The 23,471-nt window shown below is 35.9% G+C and overlaps 1 protein-coding gene across 1 annotated transcript in view; it reads right to left on the bottom strand.

Annotated features, from left to right (window-relative positions):
- Positions 1 to 23,471, bottom strand: part of ETFA (electron transfer flavoprotein subunit alpha) — an 88,460-nt gene that overhangs the window by 40,720 nt on the left and 24,269 nt on the right. Inside the window, exons 8-9 of the mRNA XM_057723495.1 lie at positions 22,368 to 22,436; positions 16,304 to 16,386 (exon numbers count right to left, since the gene is read on the bottom strand). Coding sequence (XP_057579478.1) covers positions 16,304 to 16,386; positions 22,368 to 22,436 — 152 coding nt within the window. The remainder of the gene's footprint in view (positions 1 to 16,303; positions 16,387 to 22,367; positions 22,437 to 23,471) is intronic.

The following is a 23,471-nucleotide window of genomic DNA, read 5'->3' as shown; positions in this document are numbered from 1 at the left end:
TGAGTAGTATTCCATTGTATATATGTACAACATCTTCTTTATCCATTCATCTGTCGATGAACATTTAGGTTGTTTCCATGTTTTGGCTATTGTGAACAGTGCTGCTATGTACATAGGGGTACATGTGTCTTTTCAAATTATGGTTTTGTCTGGGTATATTCCCAGGAATGGGATTGCTGGATCATATGGTAATTCTATTTGTAGCTTTCTGAGGAACCTCCGTACTGTTCTCCATAGTGGCTGTACCAACTTACATTCCCACCAACAGTGTAGGAGGGTTCCCTTTTCTCCACAGCCTCTTCAGCATTTGTTACTTGTAGACTTTTTAATGATGGCCATTCTGACTGATGTGAGATGGTACCTCATTGCAGTTCCGGTTTGCATTTCTCTAATAATTAATGATATTGAGCATCTTTTCATGTGCCTACTGGTCATCTGTAAGTCTTCTTTGGAGAAATGTCTATTAAGATCTTCTGCCTAATTTTCGATTGGGTTGTTTGGTTCTGTATTGCTTAGTTGTATGAGCTGTTTGTCTATGTTGGAGATTAAGCTCTGTTGGTTGCATCATTTGCAAATACTTTCTCCCATTCTGTAGGCTGCCTTTTGTTTTTTTGCTTTGTTTTGTTCTTATGGTTTCCTTTGCTGTGCAAAAGCTTGTAAGTTTGATTAGGTCGCATTTGTTTATTTTTGTTTTTATTTCTATTGCCTTGGGAAACTAATCTAAGAAAACTTTAGTATGACTTATGTTAGAGAATGTTTTGCTATGTTCTCTTCTAGGAGTTTTATGGTATCATGTCTTATGTTCAGGTCTTTAAGCCATTTTGTTTATTTTTGTGCATGGTGTGAGGGTGTTCTAACTTCATTGATTTACATGCAGCTGTCCAACTTTCCCAGCACCACTTACTCAAGAGACTCTCCCATTTTATATTCTTGCCTCCTTTGTTGAAGATTAATTGACCGTAAGTGTGTGGTTTTATTTCTGGGCTCTCTATTCTGTTCCACTGATCCGTACACCTGTTTCTGTACCAATACCACACTGTTTTGATTACTGTAGCCTTATAGTATTGTCTGAAATATGGGAGAGTTATGCCTCCTGCTTTGTTTTTTCCTCAGAATTGCTCTAGCAATTCTGGGCCTTTTATGGTTCCACACAAATTTTTGGATTATTTGTTCTAGTTCTGTGAAAAATGTCATGGATAATTTGATAGAGATCACATTAAATCTGTTGATTGCTTTGGGTAGTACTGCCATTTTAGTATTAATTCTTCCAATCCAAGAGCCTGGGATATCTTTCCATTTCTTTGAATCCTCTTTTATTTCTTTTATTAATCTTTTATAGTTCTCAGCATATACTTCTTTCACCTCCTTGGTCAGGTTTATTCCTAATTGGTTTGTGTGTGTGTGTGTGTGTGTGTGTGTGTGTGTGTGTGTGGTGCGATTTGTTTTTTTACATCCCCTTTCTAATATTTCATTGTTAGTGTAGAGGAACACAACTGATTTCTTTTTTTAAAATAGATACTATTGATTTATTGATTTATTATTTTTATTTCTGGCTGCATTGGGTCTTCGTTGCTGCATGCGGGCTTTTCTCTAGTTGTGGCGAGCAGGGACTGCTTCATTGCAATGCATGGGCTTCTCAGCGTGGTGGCTTCTCTTGCTGTGGATCACGGGCTCTAGGTGCATGGGCTTCCATAGTTGCAGAACTCGGGCTCAGCAGTTGTGGCATGTAGGCTCTAGGGCATGCGGGCTTCAGTAGTTGTGGCACAAGGTTCAGTAGTTGCTCTGCAGCATGTGGAATCTTCCCAGCTCAGGGATCAAATCCAGTCCCCTGCATTGGCAGGCAGATTCTTAACCACTGCGCCACCAGGGAAGTTCCTGCAACTGATTTCTGAATGTTATTCTTGTATCTTGTGACTTTGCTGAATTCATTTATTAGATCTAGTAGTTTCTGTGTGGACTCCTTAGGGTTTTCTATATATAGTATCATGCCATCTGCATATAGTGACAATTTTACCTCTTCCCTTCCAATCTGGATACCTTTTATTTCTTTTTCTTGTCTGACTGATGTGGCTAGGACTTCCAATATTATGTTGAAGAGAAGTGTTGAGAGTGGGCATCCTTGTCCTGTTCCAGATTTTAGTGGGAAGGCTTCCGATTTTCCACTATTGAGTTTCATACTGGCTGTGAGTTTGTCATAAATGGCTTTTATTATGTTGAGATATGCTCCTTCTATTCCCACTTTGGTAAGAGTTTTTATCATGAATGGATGTTGAATTTTGTCAAACACGTTTTTCTGCAACTATTGAGATGATCATGTGTTTTTTTTTAGTTTTCTTTGTTAATGTGGTGTATTAATTGATTTGCATACATTGAACCATCCTTGTGAAACTGGGATGAATCCCACTTGGTTGAGGTATATAATCTTTTTATGTGCTGTTAAGGTTCAGTTTGCTAATATTTTGTTGAGAATTTTTGCATCTATATTCATTAAAGATATTGGCCTGTAATTTTCTTTTTTGGTGGTGTCTTTTTCTGGTTTTGGTATCAGGGTGATGGTAACTTCATAGAATGTCTTTGGGAGTGTTCCCTGCTCTTCAGTCTTTTGGAAGAGTTTGAGAAGAATCAGTATGTTCTTCTTTATATGTTTGGTAGAATTCTCCTGTGAAGCTATCTAGTCCTGGACTTTTGTTTCTAGGAAGTGTGTGTGTGTGTGTGTGTGTGTGTGTGTGTGTGTGTGTTGTTTTTTTGTCTGTTTTTTATTATTACAGATTCTATTTCACTTCTAGTGATTGGTCTGTTCAAATCATCTATTTCTTTTTGATTCAGTTTTGGGTGGGCTGTATGTTTCTAGAAAGTTGTCCATTTCTTCTAGGTTGTCAAATTGGTTGGCATATAATTGTTAAATAGTATTCTCATGTTTTTTGTATTTCTGCAGTATCAGTTGAGATTTCTCCTTTTTCATTTCTTGTTTTGTTTATTTGGGTTCTCTCTCTTTTGTTCTTGGTAAGCCTGGCCAGAGGTTTGTCAATTTTGTTTACCCTTTCAAAGAATCAGCCCTTGGTTTTACTGACTTTTTTTTTTTTTACTGTTTTTTTAATCTCTATTGTATTTATTTCCTCCCTGATCTTTATTCTTTCCTTCCTTCTTCTGACTTTAGGTTTTGTTTGTTCTTTTTCTAATTCTTTTAAATGGTAGGTTAGGTTGTTTACTTGAGATTTTTTTCGTTTTTTGATGAAGGCCTGTATCACTATGAACTTCCCTCTAAGAACTGCTTTTGCTGCATCCCATAGATTTTGTATGGTTGTGTTTTCATTGCCATTTGTGTAAGAGACTATTTCTACTCTTTGGAAATACACACTTAAGTATTTACAGCTCTTGATATTACTGTCAAATAGTTCAGAAAAAAAATGTGTATATATGTGTACACATTCACACATACTGTATTATTTTCAATTTTCAAATTTTTATAAGTTTTAATTTATTTTCAAATAAAAAGTTAATTAAAAAAAAAAAAGGAACAGAAGTCTTTTTGCAACAGTAAGCTATAGACTAGTGGATCCCCATACTGGGTCTGAATTCTTGCAGGGAGCATGAATCCAGAAACATACTGAATTGTTCCATATAAATAAATGTTTGATAATCTTCCATATGTACATGTCAACTGCTGTGAATGATAATATAAAAATGTATTTAAAAGTGTAACTAAATTCATGGCATCTCTGGGGTATTAGATATTTTCTTGAAAAATTAACAATAAAAGTAAAATTATTTTGTGAAATAACAAAATTTGCCTTTATGTATCCCCTTATTTGAAGTAAGGAACTTCTTACTATTCATCATCAGAGAGAACTATGATGATGCTTTCCATAGCTATAACAAAATGGCAACAAAATAGAACACAGGATCTTCCAATAATATAAGGTTAAAAGGAATATGAAAAAAAAAAAAAGCTTTAAAAGATTCAGGTGGTTTCAATGGTAGACAACACAGACACAAATTTAATAAAGATAAATGAAAGTATTCTGTTCCGCTTTAAACACTAAGAAACATTGCATTATTACTAGACAAGGGAGACAAAGTTTTAATAGCAGGCAATAAAACATGGAGGAAGGAGAAAATAGAGATTTTGGATGTCTACAAGTGAATAAATGCCAACAGTAGGATCTGGCTGCCAAGAACCTAATGCAATATTAAGCAGCATTAATTAAAATATTATTTAGGAAGATAATAATCCAACTCTGTATTACTCAGAGCACACATGAAGTAATGAGCTCAATTCTGGGCCTCAGGACTCCTGCTTATGGCCCTGAGAGAACAGTTTATATCAGACTAACCCCCTCTTGCAGAGAAAAACTGTGAAACCTGGTTAAAATAAAGAAAGCAACTGTTTAAATACGTTGGAGATCAACCAAGATAGGCAACATTTGAGAAGCCAGAATTCTGTAGGGGAGGGATACACAATGAAGAGCCCACCATATACCTCTACTTCTTCCCTTGGGACGTTTGCAGATTTCCCACAAGGGGAATAAAAGCCAATCAGAAAGCAGCCACTTTAGAGAGAAACTTGCAGTCTCATTAGTGGAGGAAACAAAGAAGATGGTTTATGGCTGCGACATTAGCTGGAAGGTAAGGAAAAAATTTCAGAAGGACAACCACAAACTCTGCATACATACTCTGCTCAAAACTCTGGCTGACACCACTCCCACCACCCCCTCACTGGACATGTGCAAGGTAGCCTCTAAGCCAGCTGGCTATGCTGAAAGAGAAGAGAATTTGAAGTTTGAGTTCACGTAATTAACTATCTGCTAAAACAAAAATGAATATTCTCAATAGAAACATAACAGAATCCGTAATCTCTACACATATTATTCAGTGTGTATAATATGATCCAAAACTACTAGGCTAGTGACTCTTTATGTGGTCTGCACATTCCTGTAAGTCCCAAGACCCTTTCCGGGGTCTGCAAAGTCAAAAATATTTCCACAGAAATATTAAAACGTTATTTGTCCTTCTCTCTCTCATTCAATCACAATTCTATAGTGGAGTTCTCCAGTGGCTACATGACTTTTTGAAGAAATCATCACTTTGATATGTACTAGAAAGTATGCATCTGTATTTCTGTTTCCTAAAAATGTCTAAAGTAGTAGGTTTTAAGTATAAATATGTATGTTTAAAGAGATTAACTGTTTGTTCTCAACACAGTAGCTTGTGCTCTTACAACTGCTATAATTTCTGTAATCTCATTATCATCCAATAAATTGATATTTGAAATCCCAAATATTTCCTTGTGCCTACAAGGAAACACAGTGACAAGTACATTTGGTGACCTTACGTGGCAGTAACAAATTTTTGGGAAATTTTATATAGTTTAAAATTATCTAGGGACTTCCCTGGTGGTCCAGTGGTTAAGACTCTGTGCTCCCAATGCAGGGGGCCCGGGTTCGATCCCTGTCAGGGAACTAAGATCCCACACACCGCAACTAAGCCCATGTGCGGCAGTGAAGAGCCCATGCACTGCAAAGAAGACTCAGCACAGACAAAATAAATAAATTTTTTAAAAATTTAAAAATTTTAAAAATTAAATTTATATAAAACTATTATTTTAGATTTTGCTAATATTTATACTAAAATACAGGAGACTCACTTTTGCAACCCACAGCTCCAGCATCTATGAGGGTGAGTCAAAAATTATCTGCACTCCGGTCATATTAAAACTTCTGTTGGCCACACTGTCTTATCAGCACTTTCCCTTCAAGGCTACTGTCTCCCCAGTCACTGCTGTGCGGAGGTGAATGTGTCACATCAGTTCACTTGTAACTGCGGTGCGAGCAAAAACGGACTCCCCACTTGTGATTTGCACGAAAGAAGAGTAGCGTGCAGATTTGTTTTTTTGTGATCTAAGGGTGTACCTGGTGCCATTATTTACTGAAGACTTTGTGCACAGTATGGAGAAAGTATTTTGTTGCAAAGAAGTGTGTATGAATGGATAGAGAAGTTCAAGGAAGGGTGCACAAGTGTTAGCCATCAAGAAGGAGCTGGACGCCCATCCACATCCATGGCTGATGACAACATTAAGCGTACACGTGAAATAATTCTGTCAAATAGACAAGTGACAGTGGCAAATCATTTGCAAATCAGCCATAGCTCTGGCTATGAAACAAGCCATGACAGGCTTAGGTTTTGAAAAGTTTGTGCTGAAGCTTAAATTTCAGATTAAACGCCAGAGGACTGCTATCCAAGAGTGTTGTGATCTTGCATGACAATGAACATCCGCTCACTTCTGTCCACACTGTCGACACTGCAAAAACTTCATTTTGAGGTGTTAACGCATCCTCCCCATAGTCCTGATCTTGCTCCATCGGACTTTCACCTGTTTGGTCCCCTGAAAGCAGCCCTAAAAGGACGAAGATTCACTTCTGATGAAGAAGTGAAGACAGCCGTGCATTCATGGCTCGCAGTTCAGCCTAAAATATTTTTTTAATGAGGGAATATGAAAACTTGTTGACAGATGGACAAAGTGTACTGAAAAGCAAGGAAATTATGTCAAGAAATGATGTATCTGTCTTTTCTAAAAATTAATTAAAACAAATTCCACAGCCAGAGTGCGGATAATTTTTCACTTACCCTCGTACATTAAAAGATGCTGATAAAGATGAAACTGGTAACAGAGATCTTTAAATTATGGAAAAGAGGAATCTATTCTAAAAAATAATGTGTAAAATTAAAAGTAAGTGAAAATATGATGAAAGTTATCTTTCTCTTGGCTTCACAGATGTTAATAATTTATGTTACTGTGTCTTTTGCAATGGAAATGATGGCCATTTTGAAAATAATTCAGTTTAGAGAAAAATTGTTTTATTTTTAAAATAGATGTGATGACTTTAAAAGTAAAAACTTGTTTAGCTTTTCAAACCAGAAAGGATAAAGTCATTGAAGCATCATATGGGTTATTGGATATCATTGGCTAGAGAAGAACAGTTGCTGAAAGACTAATAAAAGTGACCTTGCTAAATGCCTGCTAGATGAAAAATCAGTGAAAGAAACTATGGCACTGCCACATTCCAATAACTTGCTGAATACACGATTTAACTGTAACTTGCTGAATAAATGATTTAACTATAAACATGAATATTAAGTTCATAAATCATCTGCAAAATTGTACTTTTGACTAACAGACAAACCTACATAGTTGGGTTTCGCGTTTTAACTGTATTTGTGCAGTATCAATACCAACTAAACATTAAAGAATTCCTTTATGTGATCGCTTGGCAACAAACAAAAGTGGCGCTGAAAAACTCAAAGTATTAAATAACTTTTTTGGATCTCACAGTTTATCCTAGAAAAACTATGTTGACTTTTGCACTGATGATGTAAAAATAACAGTGGGTATAACTGCTGCTGCTTTAGCATTAATCAAGACAGTTGCACCAAACTGTACATAGTCGTCAGTGCATTCTTCATGGCCACATAGAGTTAAGAAAGGAAGGGAGGGAGGAAGGAAGGGAGGGAGGGAGGGAGGAGGGAGGAGGGAGGGAGGGAGGGAGGGAGGGAGGGAGGGAGGGAGGAAGGAAGGAAGGAAGGAAGGAAGGAAGGAAGGAAGGAAGGAAGGGAGGAAGGGAGGGAGGGAGGAAGGAAAAACCTGGTTTCACTTAAGAATGCCCTTGATGAAGCAGTAAAAATTAAATTATTAGTTTTACTAAATCTCAACCTTTGGGTACACATCTTTTTAGTATTCTGTGTGACAAATCATAAAGTGTGCAAAGTACTTCCACTGCATATGAAAGCACAATACTGTCTTGAGGAAAGCCATCACTCATGTGATGGCTTCAGTTACCAGGTAAACCAGCCACTTTTTCATGGATCACCATTTTCTCTTCAAAGTATCAATGACAGATATTTGAAGTTTCTGCAGACATTTTATTGAAACTGAATGAAGTGAGATTATCAATTCTGAGGAAAAAAAGTTTTTGCTGCCATGGACAAAATTTGAGATTTAAGTGATAATTAGAATTTTTTAAAAGCTTCTATCCATGAATATGAGTTGTAAAGCCTTCTCTAACAAGATGAGTGGTAATAATGATGAAGGTAATGTTTTGATATTGATGAAATGTGTCAACATTTGAAAGATCTACAAAATTCACTCAAGCTTATTTTCTAAATGTTACAGAATGGTGAAAGATCCATTCGAAGCACAATAGAGACCAACAGATTTTAATGTAAGAGTATGAATATTGATATGGTTTCAGATTCCACACTGCCAATACCCTTTATGAAATTACTACTTGTCAAGTTCTAATGTAGTGTAAAAGAAGAACATCTACAATTTTATGAAAACGCTATTAAAATACTTTCTTCTCTAACTATATATCTCTGTGATGCTGGATTTTCTTCATATACTTTAATCAAAGCAATATAAAACAACACACAGCATAAATGAGAATCTAGCAGTTTTCTACTAAGCAAGATATCAAGTCAAAAATGTAAAAAAATACCATTATTTACTCATTAAATTTCTTTTGTTTTGGAAGACAGTTACCTTCACTAAAATATTACTTATATTAAAATAAATGGCTTTATTGTTGTTATTGTCAAATGAATATTTTAAAAATTTCTCAGTTTGAATTTCTAATGCAATAAATATCAATAGATATGACCCAAATAAACAAAAGCTCTCTGAGAGCCCTCAATAAATTTTAAAAGGAGTCCTAAGACAAAAAATTTGAGAACCGTTGTACTACACATATAATGAAACAGAAAAATGTGAAAATACAATCAAAGGACATCAACTCTGAAATAACCCAGAACTTGGAATTAGTACACAAGGATTTAAAAGCAGCTATTACAAGTATGGTCAAGGATGTAAAGGAAGATATCTGTAATGAATGAACATTTACGACATCTCAGCAGAGAAATGAAACTATAAAAAGAACCAAATGAAAATCTAGAACTAAAAGATACAAAATAAGAAATTTTCTAGATGGGTTTAATAGCATACTAGAAATTATAGAAGGATCAGTAACCTTGAAGACAGAACAATAAAAATTATTCAATCTGAAGAACAGAAGAAGAGGGGGAAAAAGATGAAAAAGGATGAATAGAACTTAAGTAACCTATGGAAGAATATAAAGGTTATCTAAAATATGTGCAACTAGAGTCCTGGAATAAAAGTAGAGAAAAAAAATGAGGCACAGTGTTCTATAAATGTTAAGTCAACAGGCCAAATCTGGACTGCCACTTGTTTTTGTACAAGCAGTTTTAACGCAATATAACTCATTCACTTACTCGTAAGTCTATGGCTGCTTCTGCTCTACAACAGAAGAGTTAAGTAGTTACAACAGAGGCTCTATGGCTAAAACCAAAAATACTTCCTATGTGATTTACAGACAGCTTGCTGTCCCCTGGTCTAGATGTTTTACATACTTATTGAATTTTTTGGTCTAGTTATTCTATCAATTACTGGGAGAAGCTATTAAAACCTTCAACTACGATTATGGATTTGTTTATTCCTCACTTTAGTTCTGTCATATTTTTCTTGATGTATTTTGAAAATCTGTTATTGGGCACTTACACATTCATGATTGTTCTGTCTTTCTGATAAATCGATCCTTTCATCATTATGTAATGGCCCTCTTTATGTTTGGCAGTATTCACTGTCTTGAAGTTTGCTTTATCTGTTATTAATAAAGACAACCAGATTTCTTTTGCTTACTATTTGTATGGTGTATCTTTTTCTATCTAAAATATATTTCTTATAGGTAGCATATGACTGAGTCTTGCTTTTTATACATCTAGTAATCTCTGCTTTTTGATTGGAATATTGAGTTCATTTATACTTTTCTCTCACTGCTTTTCAGAACTTCTTTTTATCAGTATTGAAGTGGATATACACTGTTTATGGGTTTTGAATACAATTATATCAACCATAAAAATAGACCAATTTTGCTTGTCCACCAGAAAACAATTCTTGATCATGAGATTTCGGGTCTTCATTTTGTTTTCATTTAAAGTAATAAAAGGTGTTTTCTGATCATTAACTGGAGAAAATTGTAAAGTCAGTGAATATGGAAACTAACATTTATGATTTACAGACGGCCAACAGGCACATGAAAAGATGCTTAACATTGCTAGTTATGAGAGAAATGCACATCAAAACTACAATGAGGTATCACCTCATACTAGTCATAACGCCATCATGAAAAATTCTACAAACAATAAATGTTGGAGAGTGTAGAGAAAAAGCAACCCTCCTACATTGTTGGTGGGAATATAAATTTCTACAGCCACAATGGAGAACAGTATGGAGATTCTTTAAAAAACTAAAAATAGAGCTACCATATGATCCAGCAATTCCACTCCTGGACATATTTATCTGCAGAAAACCATTATTCAAAAAGATACATGCACCCTAATGTTCAATGCCATACTATTTACAATAGCCAAAACATGGAAACAACCTAAATGTCCATTGACAGATGAATGGATAAAGATGTGGTACATACATACAGTGGAATATTACTCAGCCATTAAAAAGAATCTACTTGCAGCAACATGGATGGACCTGGAGATTATCATACTAGGTGAAGTAAGTCAGAGAAAAACAAATATCATATGATATTGCTCATATGCAAAATCTACAAAAAAAAAAAAGATACAAACGTAATTATTTACAAAACAGAAACAGACTCACAGACTTAGAGAACAAACTTATGGTTACAGGGAAAAGGGTGAGGGGGATGGACAGATTGGGAGTTTGGGATTGACATGTACACACTGCTATATTTAAAATAGATAATTAACAAGGACCTACTCTATAGCACAGGAAATGTTGCTCAATACTCTGTAATAACCTAAATGGGAAAAGAATTTGAAAAAGAAAAAATAAAGTTTCAATAGGGAATGCAGCAAGGAGATCTGATGTTGGTTACATTATGGACTCTTTCCAATTAGTTGGCTCTCCCTCCAAAGCAAATGTACTAAAAATAAAATGACTTCCTTTTTCAATAAAATTTTTTTTTTCTTTTTATCATTCTTTAAACAATTTGACTATTACATGCCTTGCAGTTTCATTCTTGTTTCCTGTTCTTAGGGTCTGTTGAGCTTGAGATCTGTGGATTTATAGTTTTCATCAAATTTGGACATTCTCTGAACGTTACTGCTTCCAACAATTTTTCTGCTCCAATTACACATATATTAGGCCTCCTAAAGTTGTCCCACAGCTCACCAAGGCTCTGTCTGTCTTTTTCCTGTGTTTTCAAAATTTTATGTGTTTCATTTTGGACAGTTTCTGCTGCCGTATCTTCAAGTTCACTAATCTTTATTCTTGCAGTGTCTAATGGAAGGATATACATTCTTTTCAAGCACATAAGGTATATTCGCCAAAAGAGAGCATTTGTTAGGCCATAAAATAAGACTAATGAATTGTAAATACTGAAATATTAAAGAGAGGTTCACCAAAATTAAATTAGAAATCAATAATAGAAAGCTATCTAGGAAAAAAATCACAAATATCTAGAAATTAAACATTTCTAATTTTCTAAATTAGAAAATATTTTTTAACAAATGATGAAAATATATCAATATTTGTGGAATGCATCTAAAGCACAGTTTAGAGGGAAATTTATATCTTTAATATTTACACTTAAAAACAAGCAAAATACAAAATTAATGAAGTAAAGTTCTACCTTAAGAGCAAGGTAAATCCAAAGTAATCAGAAGGAAGGAAATTAAGAGCAAAAATCAATAAAAAGAAAACCATGGAAAAAATTAACAAAGCTAAGAGTTGGTTCATTGTTGGTGTAGCTGCTCTGGAAAACAGTTTGGCAGTTCCTCAAAAGGTTAAATATAAAGTTATCATGGGAACCAGCAATTCCACTCCTAGGTATATATCCAAGAGAAATGAAAACACATATCCACACAAAAACCTGTATGTGAATGTTCCCATCTGTGTTATTCATAAGAACCAAAAAGTAAAAACAGCCCAAATGCCCATAAGATGATGCAAGGATACATAAAACGTGGTATATCCATATAGTGGAATACTCTTTGGCAATACAAAGGAATAAAACGACATGAATAAACCTTGAAAACAGTATGCTAAATTGAAAAAAAATCATATAAGACCACATATTCTATGATTCTGCTTACATAAAATGTCCAGAATAGACAAATCTATTTTTTTATTTTTATTTTTTTTACTATTATGTCTTTTTTTTTTTTTTTTTGGCAAATCTATATAGACAGAAAGTAGACTGGCAGTTGCCTAGGATGGGGGAATTGGGAAGAAGACAGGTATGCAGTTTTTTTTGGAAGTGATGAAAATATTCTAAAGCTGACAGGCGATGGTTGTACAACTCTGTAAATATACTAAAAGCCACTGAATTAAATACTTAATTGGGTAAATTGTATGGTATATGAATTACATCTCAATAAACTTGTTATTTTAGAAAGCTAGATCATTAAAAAAATTTTTTTAATTTTATAAACTCCTAGCTAGGCTGATGAAGAAAAGGGGAACAAAAGAAGAGAAGACACAAACTGCAAAATTTAAGGGGAGCTATCACTCCAGATTTTTTAAACAACAAAAGGAAAACGGGGCAAGATTATAAACAACTTTATCCAGTATACTTGATAACTTAGAAGAACTGAACCAATTCCTTGAAACACACCACTTAGTAAAATAAACTCAAAATAAAATAGAAAATCTGAATAGCCCTAAATCTATTAAAGAAATTGAGTTGTCAAATACTCCAACAAAGAAAACTCCAAGTTCAGATGGCTTCACTGGTGAGTTCTATCAAACATTTAAGAAACACACACACACCAATCTTATACAAACTCATTCAGAAAATACAACAGGTGGGAAAAATCTTGCAACTCATTTTACAAAGCCAGCATAATGCCAATACCAAAATTAGACAAAGATATTGGGGTGGGAGGAGGAAAATTACAGATTATTTTGATAAAGACAGACCCCAAAATCCTTAACAAAATATTAGTCAATCCTCAGCAAATCAGGAGCAGAAGGGAAGTTCTTCAACTTGATACCATTAAAATAAATAGGCAAGCCACAGACTGCGAGAACATATTTGCAAAACATATCTCATAAGTAACACATATCTGGAATACAGTAAAAAAAATTCTACAACTCAATAACAAAAAGACAAACAATTCAGTAAAAAAAAAGGGTCACAGATCTGAACAGATACTTCATAAGGAAGATATCTGAGTGGCCAATAACACAACAGTGTTTATCAAGAATATCAGGAAAATAAAAATTAAATCTACAATATGGTACACCACTACACATGCACCTGAATAGCTAAATTATCAAATGCTGGTGAAAATGAGGAGCAAGTGGAACCCAAATACATAGTTGGTGGGAATATAAAACTGTACAACTACCTTGGGAAGAAATGACCCAGAGAGGGGTGTCAGAGTCCAAGCAAGGCAGGGAGGGTTATCTACACAAGAGGGCTGAATGTTCAGTGCAGGGTGTGGGAGCCTGAGTGGGTCAAGGAGAGCATCTGTGCAGGGTAGCGTATTGGCAGGGTCCAGATTTTTCACTGCCAATCAAAGGCATTACAATCAGGGAAAGGGAGAGAATTAGAATTGACCTTGAACTGGAATTTGTGATATCACTGTGAACTCATGGCTTTCAATGTATATAACTGATAGTGACAGATATCAAAGCCTTTAACATATTTAAATTCCTCATGAAAACCTTAACCAAATGGTCAAAGTGAAAATCTAATGAGACACAATGAAACTGTGTACCACCTGATAGGATGAAATATCACTTTTGTGATATTCCTGTCAAAGATGTATATATAACCTGAACTGAATGGTGAGGAGACATCAGACAAACCCAAACTGAGGGACATTCAATTCTACAAAATTGCTGTCCTATAATTTTCAAGTGTCAAGGTCATGAAAGTCAAAGTAAGACAGGAATTGTTTGCGATGGAAGGACACATGACAACTATATGCAACATGTGATTATGAACTACATCCTTTTGCTATATAGGACATTACTGGGACAACTGGCAAAACCTGAACAGGGTCTGATGATTAGATGGTATTAATGTATTGATGTTAATCTCCTGATTTTAAAAGTTGTATTGTGGTGTTACAGGAGAATGTCCTACATATCTGGAGATGATGGGGAATCATCTCAGCAACTTACTCTCAAATAGTCCACAAAACTAGAGCTTTTTATTCTGTACTTGAAAGTTTTCAGTAAACTTGAGATTACCTCGAAAAAGCTTTAAAGCCTTAAAGAAAAATACACACACACACACACACAAATAAATATATACACATATATATATACATGTCAAAGTCTAACTCAGAGTTAATGAATCAGAATCTCCGGGGATTATATGATTTATGTTAAAAAAAAAAAAAGTCTTCAAAGCCTTTAATATATTTAAATTCCTTATGAAAAATTTTCAATAATCCTATATTAATGATTGTAATGTTGAAAAAAAGCTGACTGTATGACATTTATTTACAATACAGGTAAGGATGCCACTGGTCATTCCCTGTCCTTCTGCTATCCTACTTAATAACAAGTACATTGTTACTGAAAAGTCAATGTAAATAAAAGTTTGTCTCCCACCATACTTTCTTGTAGAAGTATTATTGATTAGGAAGGCTGTAGGTCTGATCTTTTGTAAATAAATTCAAGCCTAAAGATATATATTCATGTAAACTAGGACAAACAAGATTTCTACCAAAAAAATACCTACGTGCCACACCTCATTAAATGCCAGGGAAGGCTCGAGCTCACCTGCTCAATAAATGTTCTCATAGCCTGACTAATGTGGTATCACAAGCAAACAAGTCACATGGTTTTGTGACTTTGTTTACAGTTTTACTACCTATTTTACATTCTGATATCTTATTTGATTTCAACTAAGCTGAATAACACAAAAAGTATTAACAACCATCAATACATTAGATCTACTAAAAATTAAAAATTTCAGCTCTTCAAAAGAAATGAATAAAGAAGCAATAAAAAGACAAAGAATCCAATTTTAAAATGGGCAGAAGATTGCACACTCTTCAAAACAAACTTCAAAGACGACAAATATTTTGCTTATTTTGAAACTGTGAATGAACATCTGAATGGAACAGGGCACTGAGACATGATATTTTTTTAAATGGTTATGACAATCTCCTGTTTTGAAATACATTAAAAAACACATTTTGAAATATGTAAAAAAAAACTCATTTACCTCCACACAATAAAGATTTAAACTGGCTGAGAATTCCATTCATTGAAAACTTGTATCATCTAAGAAATGTGATCACTAGATATTGTTAGTGATTCAATTTTGAAAACCACAGTATTCCTTTTGTAAGTTTTGAATAGTTTTAACTGAATAGTCTAGCAAGTGGGAAGTTGCTGTATAACAAAGGGAGATCAACTCAATGATGAGTGATGCCTTGGAGGGGCGGGACAGGGAGGGTGGGGGGAAGTTGCGGGAGGGAGGGGATATGGGGATATGTGTGTGGATACAGCCGATTCACTTTGGTGTACCTCATAAGCTGGTACAAGAGTATAAAGCAATTATATTCCAATAAAGGGCTTAAAAAAAAAAAAAAAAAAAAAAAAACCTCATTTTCCTCCACACAATAAAGATTTAAACTGGCTGAGAATTTCACTCACTGAAAACTTGTATCATCTAAGAAATGTGATCACTAGATATTGTTAGTGATTCAATTTTGAAACCAAAGTATTCCTTTTGTAAGTTTTGAATAGTTTTAACTGAATAGTCTAGTATCACTTACCCTTATGGATAAGAATTTTTTGAATTTCATGCAACCACACATAATACAGAAATAAACCAGGTGTTCAGGAAGATATAAGACTACAGTTATCATTCACAGCTCCCAATTTTGAGACTCTGTGTTCATTAATATAGATTCATCAGTTTTACTGATAGATTTTGTAATATATAGGCTTTATGGTAAATAAATGTTAATGTGAATTTATAAAATCTATTTAATAATAAAATGCTGCTTCTATCAATTTTATATTTAGCGTTGTGACACAAAGTTGACAAAGTATTCCACTGCTTTAAAAAAATCTCAAAAAACAATGCTGGATTTAAGAACAGCTATGTGTTTTACTGAAGCCAAGAAATCCACAGATCTGTGAGAAGGACACATTCACCATGGTAATGGCTAACGGCTTAGGTACACTGAATAGGACATCAATCAATGAGATGATTATTCCACAAATATATACAATTCTTATCCCCACAGAATTCTGCATAGCATATTTTATTGCAATACTTACTGGTGCTACTATTTTTCCTGTCTGTCCAACTTGCAAGTCATTGGGAACAAAGCCAGCATCAACAGCAGCACGAGAAGCACCAACTAAGGAAAAAATATTCGTCATTTTTTTAAGCTCTATTACTCAACTACTTGGAATATTCACTGATAACGCTAAAAAAAGACATCAATATAGAACATACATAAAACATACATTATAACCTGTTTGGGACATCATTATACTAATATAATGCTCCTTTACACCGTAACTTCACAGGTTTTAAAGAAAGGTATTATAATATCATTACCCCTAGGACCAGATGAAGAAAAGAGTTACATATAACACAAGGTAAAGACTTAATCAGTATTTTCTACCTAAAAATAAAAATTAGAATTTAACTAGCCTTCTATCCTCATTCAGCAGGAGTCAACAAGGAGCCCCGTACTTAGAGGAAAGGCACCCCTCTTCCAGCAAGGGCCAACAATGAGCCTCAGGTCCTCTTCATCTCCATCTAGAGAGAACAAAACGGGGAGCCCTAGAGAATACTCACTACCTCCTAACACTCACAGACTCACCCCCATTACCTATTATGAGTCAGTCGGGACTAATCACGTTCTGCCCTTTACTTACATCAGTCACTGAAACAAGACCCAGACTCAAAGGTTATCCTTCATAACCCATACATTGTCCTGCATGCTCCTGAAAATGCACCCATCTTCCACTGCTCCCCAATTCCTGAAACCTTACACTACGATTTCTAGAACTCACAGCCTGATACCAGCAAATCACAAGTCTCTGTACCTTTCACCTATCTCTCTAAATGTTCCCTGAGGACAAGAATTCCTAGCAGATAGCCCTCCCCAGCAGATAATGCTTTGTCTGCCACCACCTTCATACCATTGGGCCTAGAGGTGGTACTCCAGGCCCTTATTGCCACTCTCAGATAGTTTCCCTCCTCCCTCCTTAAAAGTCTTCAGCTTCAAATCTCACGTCATCAGATTATGTCACCCATATATTGCTCTGTCATCTATCAACCAGCAGGTCAATCCCCTTCATTTCTCAATGATTTTTAGCTTCCGGGTCTTTGTCATTTTCTCCAATAGTAGTCTTGTCTTAATTCTCGAAGACTTTGACAGCCTGGCTTCTCAGTTCCTTAAGTAACTCTCCTCCAGTCACCCTGTCCTTCACTCTACCCATGGTCATACCCCCAACCTGTCCATTAGCAACATCCCTCAATAATCTCAATTTCCAAAGTCTCTGTGTGACTTCCCCTTTCCAGCTGACTCCTTTCAGAACCCTACTCCAGCAACTCTCTGACTGGGATCCACAATTCTATTCATGGTCCCTCTCTCTCCTCATGTTCTCTATTCTTTCTTTACCCAGCTTAATTTCTATCATCAATGACTCTAATCGCTCCTTTGCATATGTCTTCAATTTCCTTGTCCTCCTCTTATATCTTCACACTCAAGTGGAAATCCTCCATCTCTGGTTACTGATTAAGCAATCTTTCCACCTTTTCCATACCTGTCCTACTATAGTTCAGCATGACTGGAGAAAAACACCAATACTCAGCCATGTTAATTGGGTTTCACTTTAAATAAACAGGCCTTAAATCTCTCAGTCTTTCCTAAATTATTGATATAATTTTGTATCTTTCCTTCTCTCTTCAAACTTTCAATACTCTTTAACACTCTGCCTATTTCACTGAAAAAACTGAAACAATCAGAAGAGAACTTCCACATGCTCCACATTCACCCATCAACCTGCAGCTGTATTCGTATTCTCTCTCATCTACTCAAAAACATTGCTCCAGTAACTCTCCTATCTCATGTATGATTAATCTCTCAGTCTTAACTGAAGCATTCCCATCAGCACATAAACACACTATTATTTGTCTAATCTTTAAAAAGCCCCTCTGTTCGTCCTGCTCCCCCTCTAGCTGATTATTTCTCTGCTTGCCCATATAGTTAAAAACCTCTAAAAAGTTGTTTGCATTCATTGTCTCCAATGCCAGGCCTCCCATTCTACTTCTAACACCTTTTTTTATTAAAATATCACACACACAGGAACTTCCTAGGTGGCGCAGTGGTTAAGAATCCGCCTGCCAATGCAGGGGACACGGGTTCGAGCCCTGCTCCGGGAAGATCTCACATGCCGCAGAGCAACTAAGCTAGTGCGCCACAACTACCAAGCCTGTGCCCATGAGTCACAACTACTGAGCCTATGTGCTGCAACTATTGAAGCCCACGTGCCTAAAGTCCGTGCTCTACAACAGGAGAAACCACTGCAATGAGGAACCCATGCACCACAATGAAGAGTAGCCCCTGCTCGTAGCAACTAGAGAAAGCCCATACGCAGCAACGATGACCCAATGCAGCCAATAAATTAAAAATATATATATAACACACATACAGAAAAGCACACAAATCACAAATGTGCTACTGCTCAATGGCTGATCATAAAGTGAATATAACCATGTAACCACTACCCAGGACCATTCTTTTAAACACACTCCAATCAGGTTTTTGCCCCCACTACCCAGTGCCCCCATTACTAACACTGCTCAAAGTCACCAATGACCTCTAAGTGGCTAAATCAATTAGTCACTTTTCAGTCCTCATCTTCCTTGACCTATTAGCAGCATTTGACATAGGTGATCACTCTTTCCCTTACTGAAACACTTCACTTGGATTCCAAAACATCATAACCTATCTGATTTCGTTTAGTCTTTGTTCTCCCCTTCTCCCCTACCTCTTAATCTTGCAGTGTCTAGGGCTTAGTCCTGTGAGCTCTTTTATATATACATTCAATCCCCTTGGTGAGTTCATCTGGTCTCATGGCTCCAAATACCATCTAAATGCAACTGATTTCCAAAATTCTATCTCCAGTCCAAACTTCTGAACTCCACGTTCCTATACCAATTGCTTGACATCTGTATTAGGATGTCTATTATTAGACATCTCAAACTTAGTACAGTCATTCCTCGGTATCCGCAGGGGACTGGTTTCAAGACCACCCCCCAAAAGGATACCGAAATCCAAGGATGCTCAGATCCCTTATACACAATAAAAATGGCATAGTATTTGCATATAAACTATGCATATCCTCCTGTATACAGGTATACCTCAGAGATATTGCTGGTTCAGTTCCAAACCACAATAAAGCAAGTTACATGGATTTTTTGGGTTTCTCAGTGCACATAAAAGTTATGTTTATGCTATACTGAAATCTATTAGACATAATGTGTAATAGCAATGTCTAAAAAAATGTACGTATCTTAATTTAAAAATACTTTATTGCTAAAAAATGCTAATCATCATCTGAGCCTTCAGCAAGTCATAATCTTTTTGCAATAGTAACATCAAAGGCCACTGATCACAGATCATCGTAACAAATATAATAGCAATGAAAAAGTTTGAAGTATTGCGAGAATTACCAAAATGTGACACAGAGACATGAAGTGATCAAATGCTGTTTGAAAAATGGCACCAATAGGCTTGCTCAATGCAGGGTTGCCACAAACCTTCAATTTGTAAAACACGTAATATCTGCAAAGTGCAAGGCCTATACTTTATTTTTTTAAATTTATTTATTTATTGGCTGCATTGGGCCATTGCTGAGTGCAGGCTTTCTCTAGCTGTGGCAAACAGGGGCTACTTTTTATTGTGATGCGCAGGCTTCTCATTGCAGTGGCTTCTCTTGCTGTGGAGCATGGACCTAGGCACGCAAGCTTCAATAGTTGCAGCACTTGGGCTCAGTAGTTGTGGCTTGCAGGCTCTAGAGAGCAGGCTCAGTAGTTGTGGCACACAGGCTTAGCTGCTCTGCAGCATGAGGGATCTTCCCGAAGCAGGGCTGGAACCCATGTCCCCTGCATTGGTAGGCGGATTCTTAACCACTGCACCACCAGGGAAGTCTGCCTATGCTTTAAATCATCTCTAAATTACTTACAATACTGAATAATGTAACTGCTATGTAAATAATTATAAATATGATGTAAATGTTAAATAAATAGCTGCCAGTGCAAAGCAAATTCAAGTTGTTTTTTGGAACTTTCTGTAATTTTTTCCCCTGAATATTTTTGATCCATGGTTGGTTGAATCCATGGATTTAGAACCCACATATATGGTGGGCTGACTGTATGCCCAAAACTGAACTCCTGATCTCTCCCTGGAAACTGTGTCACGTGGGGTATTCTCCAACTCAGCTAGTGGCAACTACCAGTTGCCAGATAAAAAATTTTCCTCATAATCTATATTCAATCTATCAGGAAATCCCAATGGTTCTACCTCCAAATATATATCCCCAAACTATTTCTCCCCATGTCTACCTCTACTAACCTGGTCCAAACCCTGAGCATCTCTCACCTTAATGACTGAAACAGCCTCCTAATTGATCTCCCTGTTACTGCACTTATCACCCTGTAGCCTATTCTCAAAACTGTAGCCAGAGTGATCATTTTAATATGTGTCAGATCATATGACTCTTTTGTTCAAACCTTTCAATGGCTCCTCATTTCATTCAGAGAAAACCAAGCTCCTTACAAATGCTTACAAGCCCTATGTGATCTGGTCTATTACTCCCAATCTAATCTCTTACCACTCTCCCTTTTTGCACTTTTCATTCCAGCCACACTGGCCTCCTTGCTATTCATCACGGAAGCAGACATATTCCTGCCTCAGCAAAGCCCTCTGCACTTTACTGGTCCCTCTACCTGAAACACACTCTCTCAGATCTCCTCACAGCTTGCTTCCTTACCTTCCTCAAACCTTTATTCGGATGTCTTCTCATTAAGGCATACTCTGACCAGCTTATTTAAAACTGCAATCCTCCCCCTCCAATCCTTCTGCTTTTCCTGTTCTATTATTTTCACAGCATTTACTACCCTCTAACATACTATATTATCTACTAATTTATTGTGTTTACTGTCTGTGGTAGGCAGAAAAATGGCCCCTCCAAAGATATATTCACTTTCTAATCCCCAGAACCTGTGAATATTACCTGTATGGCAGCAGATACGATATAAAGTTAAGGATCTTGGGAGAAGGCACTTATCCTGCGTTATCTAGGTGGGTTCTAAATGTCATCACAGTATCCTTGTAAGAGGGTTACAGAAGGAGATATGATACAGATACAGAGAGAAGAAGGTAATACGAAGACAGAGGCAGAAACTGGAGTGACGCGGCCATAAGCCCAGGAATGCCAAGGCAGCCTCTGGTAACTGAAAACAAACCGATTTACCCTCAGAGGCAGCGTGACTCTGCCAACACCTTAATTTCAACACACTTCTGGCCCCTAGAACTGTGAGAGAATAATTTTGCTTATTTTGTTCATTGCTTTTACCTAGCTCCTAAAATAGTGCCTGCCATATTTGTTCAATCAATGAACGAATGAATTATGCTCAAATACCACCATCTGATTATAAAGAGTCAACATCATGCCTTTATTCAGACAAAACCATAATTGTTTCTGTGGGTACACATATTAGGTAGTATAAAAGCATAGGAAAAGCCTAGAAAGTTATACACAAAATTCTCAAAAGGGGGAGAACAGAACTGAGACATTTTTATAAAAAGAAGAGTATATTCATTTAATGGTTGTATAATTAAAAACTAAAATATTTTTAGTTTTCTGATTTTTTAAAAAATATCATTCCATTCTCAATACATTTTTAATAACAAGATTTATCTTCCCTATAAATTTTTAAAATAATGTTAAATGTTAATTTCTATTTGTATGACAGATTTACATTAGACCACCAATAAGGAGACAAACAAGGGCATTCCTGAATCTGAAGTAGGCAATGAAGCTGATATTTAATTTTTTTTAATGGAAAAAACTACTAAAATTTGGCAAATGTTAAAAGTGTCATATGAAGAATGAAAAAGAACAAGGACAACCTCTCTTTGCTGAATGCTACATCATTTACTTGGAGACTAAGAAAAACTGTTTCAGAGAGAAAAGTGAAAAACCAGAGAAAGCAAAAATCTGCAGCTTTGATTAACTTATATACATACAAAAGAAATAATGAAGAAAAAGTATTTCCAACAAAATGGGAACATTTTTCTACTAAGGAAGGTAACTTTACCTGCAGCATGTAGTTGATCTGCCAAATCATACAACAATTTAAAGTTCTCTCCACTCTTCAAACCCCGACCTCATTTAAAAAAATGAAAAGAAAAAAAAAATTAAGCAAATATAAACTTCATCCCGTAAAAATTTTGAACTTCGTATACATGAGTGAATCTTCATATTACACAACTGCCATCTCCTCTATAAAGTCTTTCCTGAGTTCTCCAATGATAATCCTGCACTTCTCCTATAGATTCAACACAACTGTAATTAACTAACTGGTTCACTAATCATATAATTAGTCTTCAAAAACAGTCTTCCCCACTAGAACAAAAACTCTTTAAATACAAGATCCATACCTATCTTGGTCACTGCTATATTTAGCAATACTTAACTGAGCAAATGAAAAAAGTTATTATTTGCATCGAAGTCATTCCACTAGACTTTCAATTCCTCATGAGCAAGAACAATCTGCCTTTTCCTCTGTTTCTCCAGCACTTTGCAATGGGCCTGGCAGGGAACATATATCCAATAAACATTTCTTGAAAAAAATAAGTGAATAAACTAGTCAGATATACCTTTTGAAATATTATTTCCTCTCAATGACACTTGCAGTAGGAGGCTGTTTGGACACAATGATTTCATTTGATGTTTAGTTTGGAAAGATTTTTAAATGACAGCAGTCATTTTTTTAAAAAAGCCAGCACGTTATAAAATGTGGGTCCTTTTGTTTCTCAGTCTTTTTTTTTTTTAACAAGGAGCATGATATACAAAAAGAAGCAAGTGTTGTGCAATATTAACAGCTTTGATATTAAATTCAAAAAAACTTTCAAAGAGTTATCCACAGAGACCTGGACTGCACTGGAGGTCTTTCAAAGCAGAGTGAAGGGTGGGAATCAAACAACACAGCCCTGAGATTTCAACGAGTTCCTTCTGTGACTCAGAAGCCAACCATACTCTTCAGAATAACACAGAAGTCAGTCAAAAAGACGAAGACACCAAGCTGCAAAGCTGTGGAGCTGAGATTTGTACCGTGCTCCCCCTGGTGCCAACGACACAGATTTGCAACAGCAAGTCCAAACTGGGCATTAAACTCATCATTTCACTTTCCTAATCAGTA

Source organism: Hippopotamus amphibius, chromosome 2, assembly GCF_030028045.1.
Source record: "Hippopotamus amphibius kiboko isolate mHipAmp2 chromosome 2, mHipAmp2.hap2, whole genome shotgun sequence".
NCBI classification, from domain to species: Eukaryota; Metazoa; Chordata; class Mammalia; order Artiodactyla; family Hippopotamidae; genus Hippopotamus; species Hippopotamus amphibius.
This window is presented reverse-complemented; position numbering and strand designations above follow the sequence as displayed.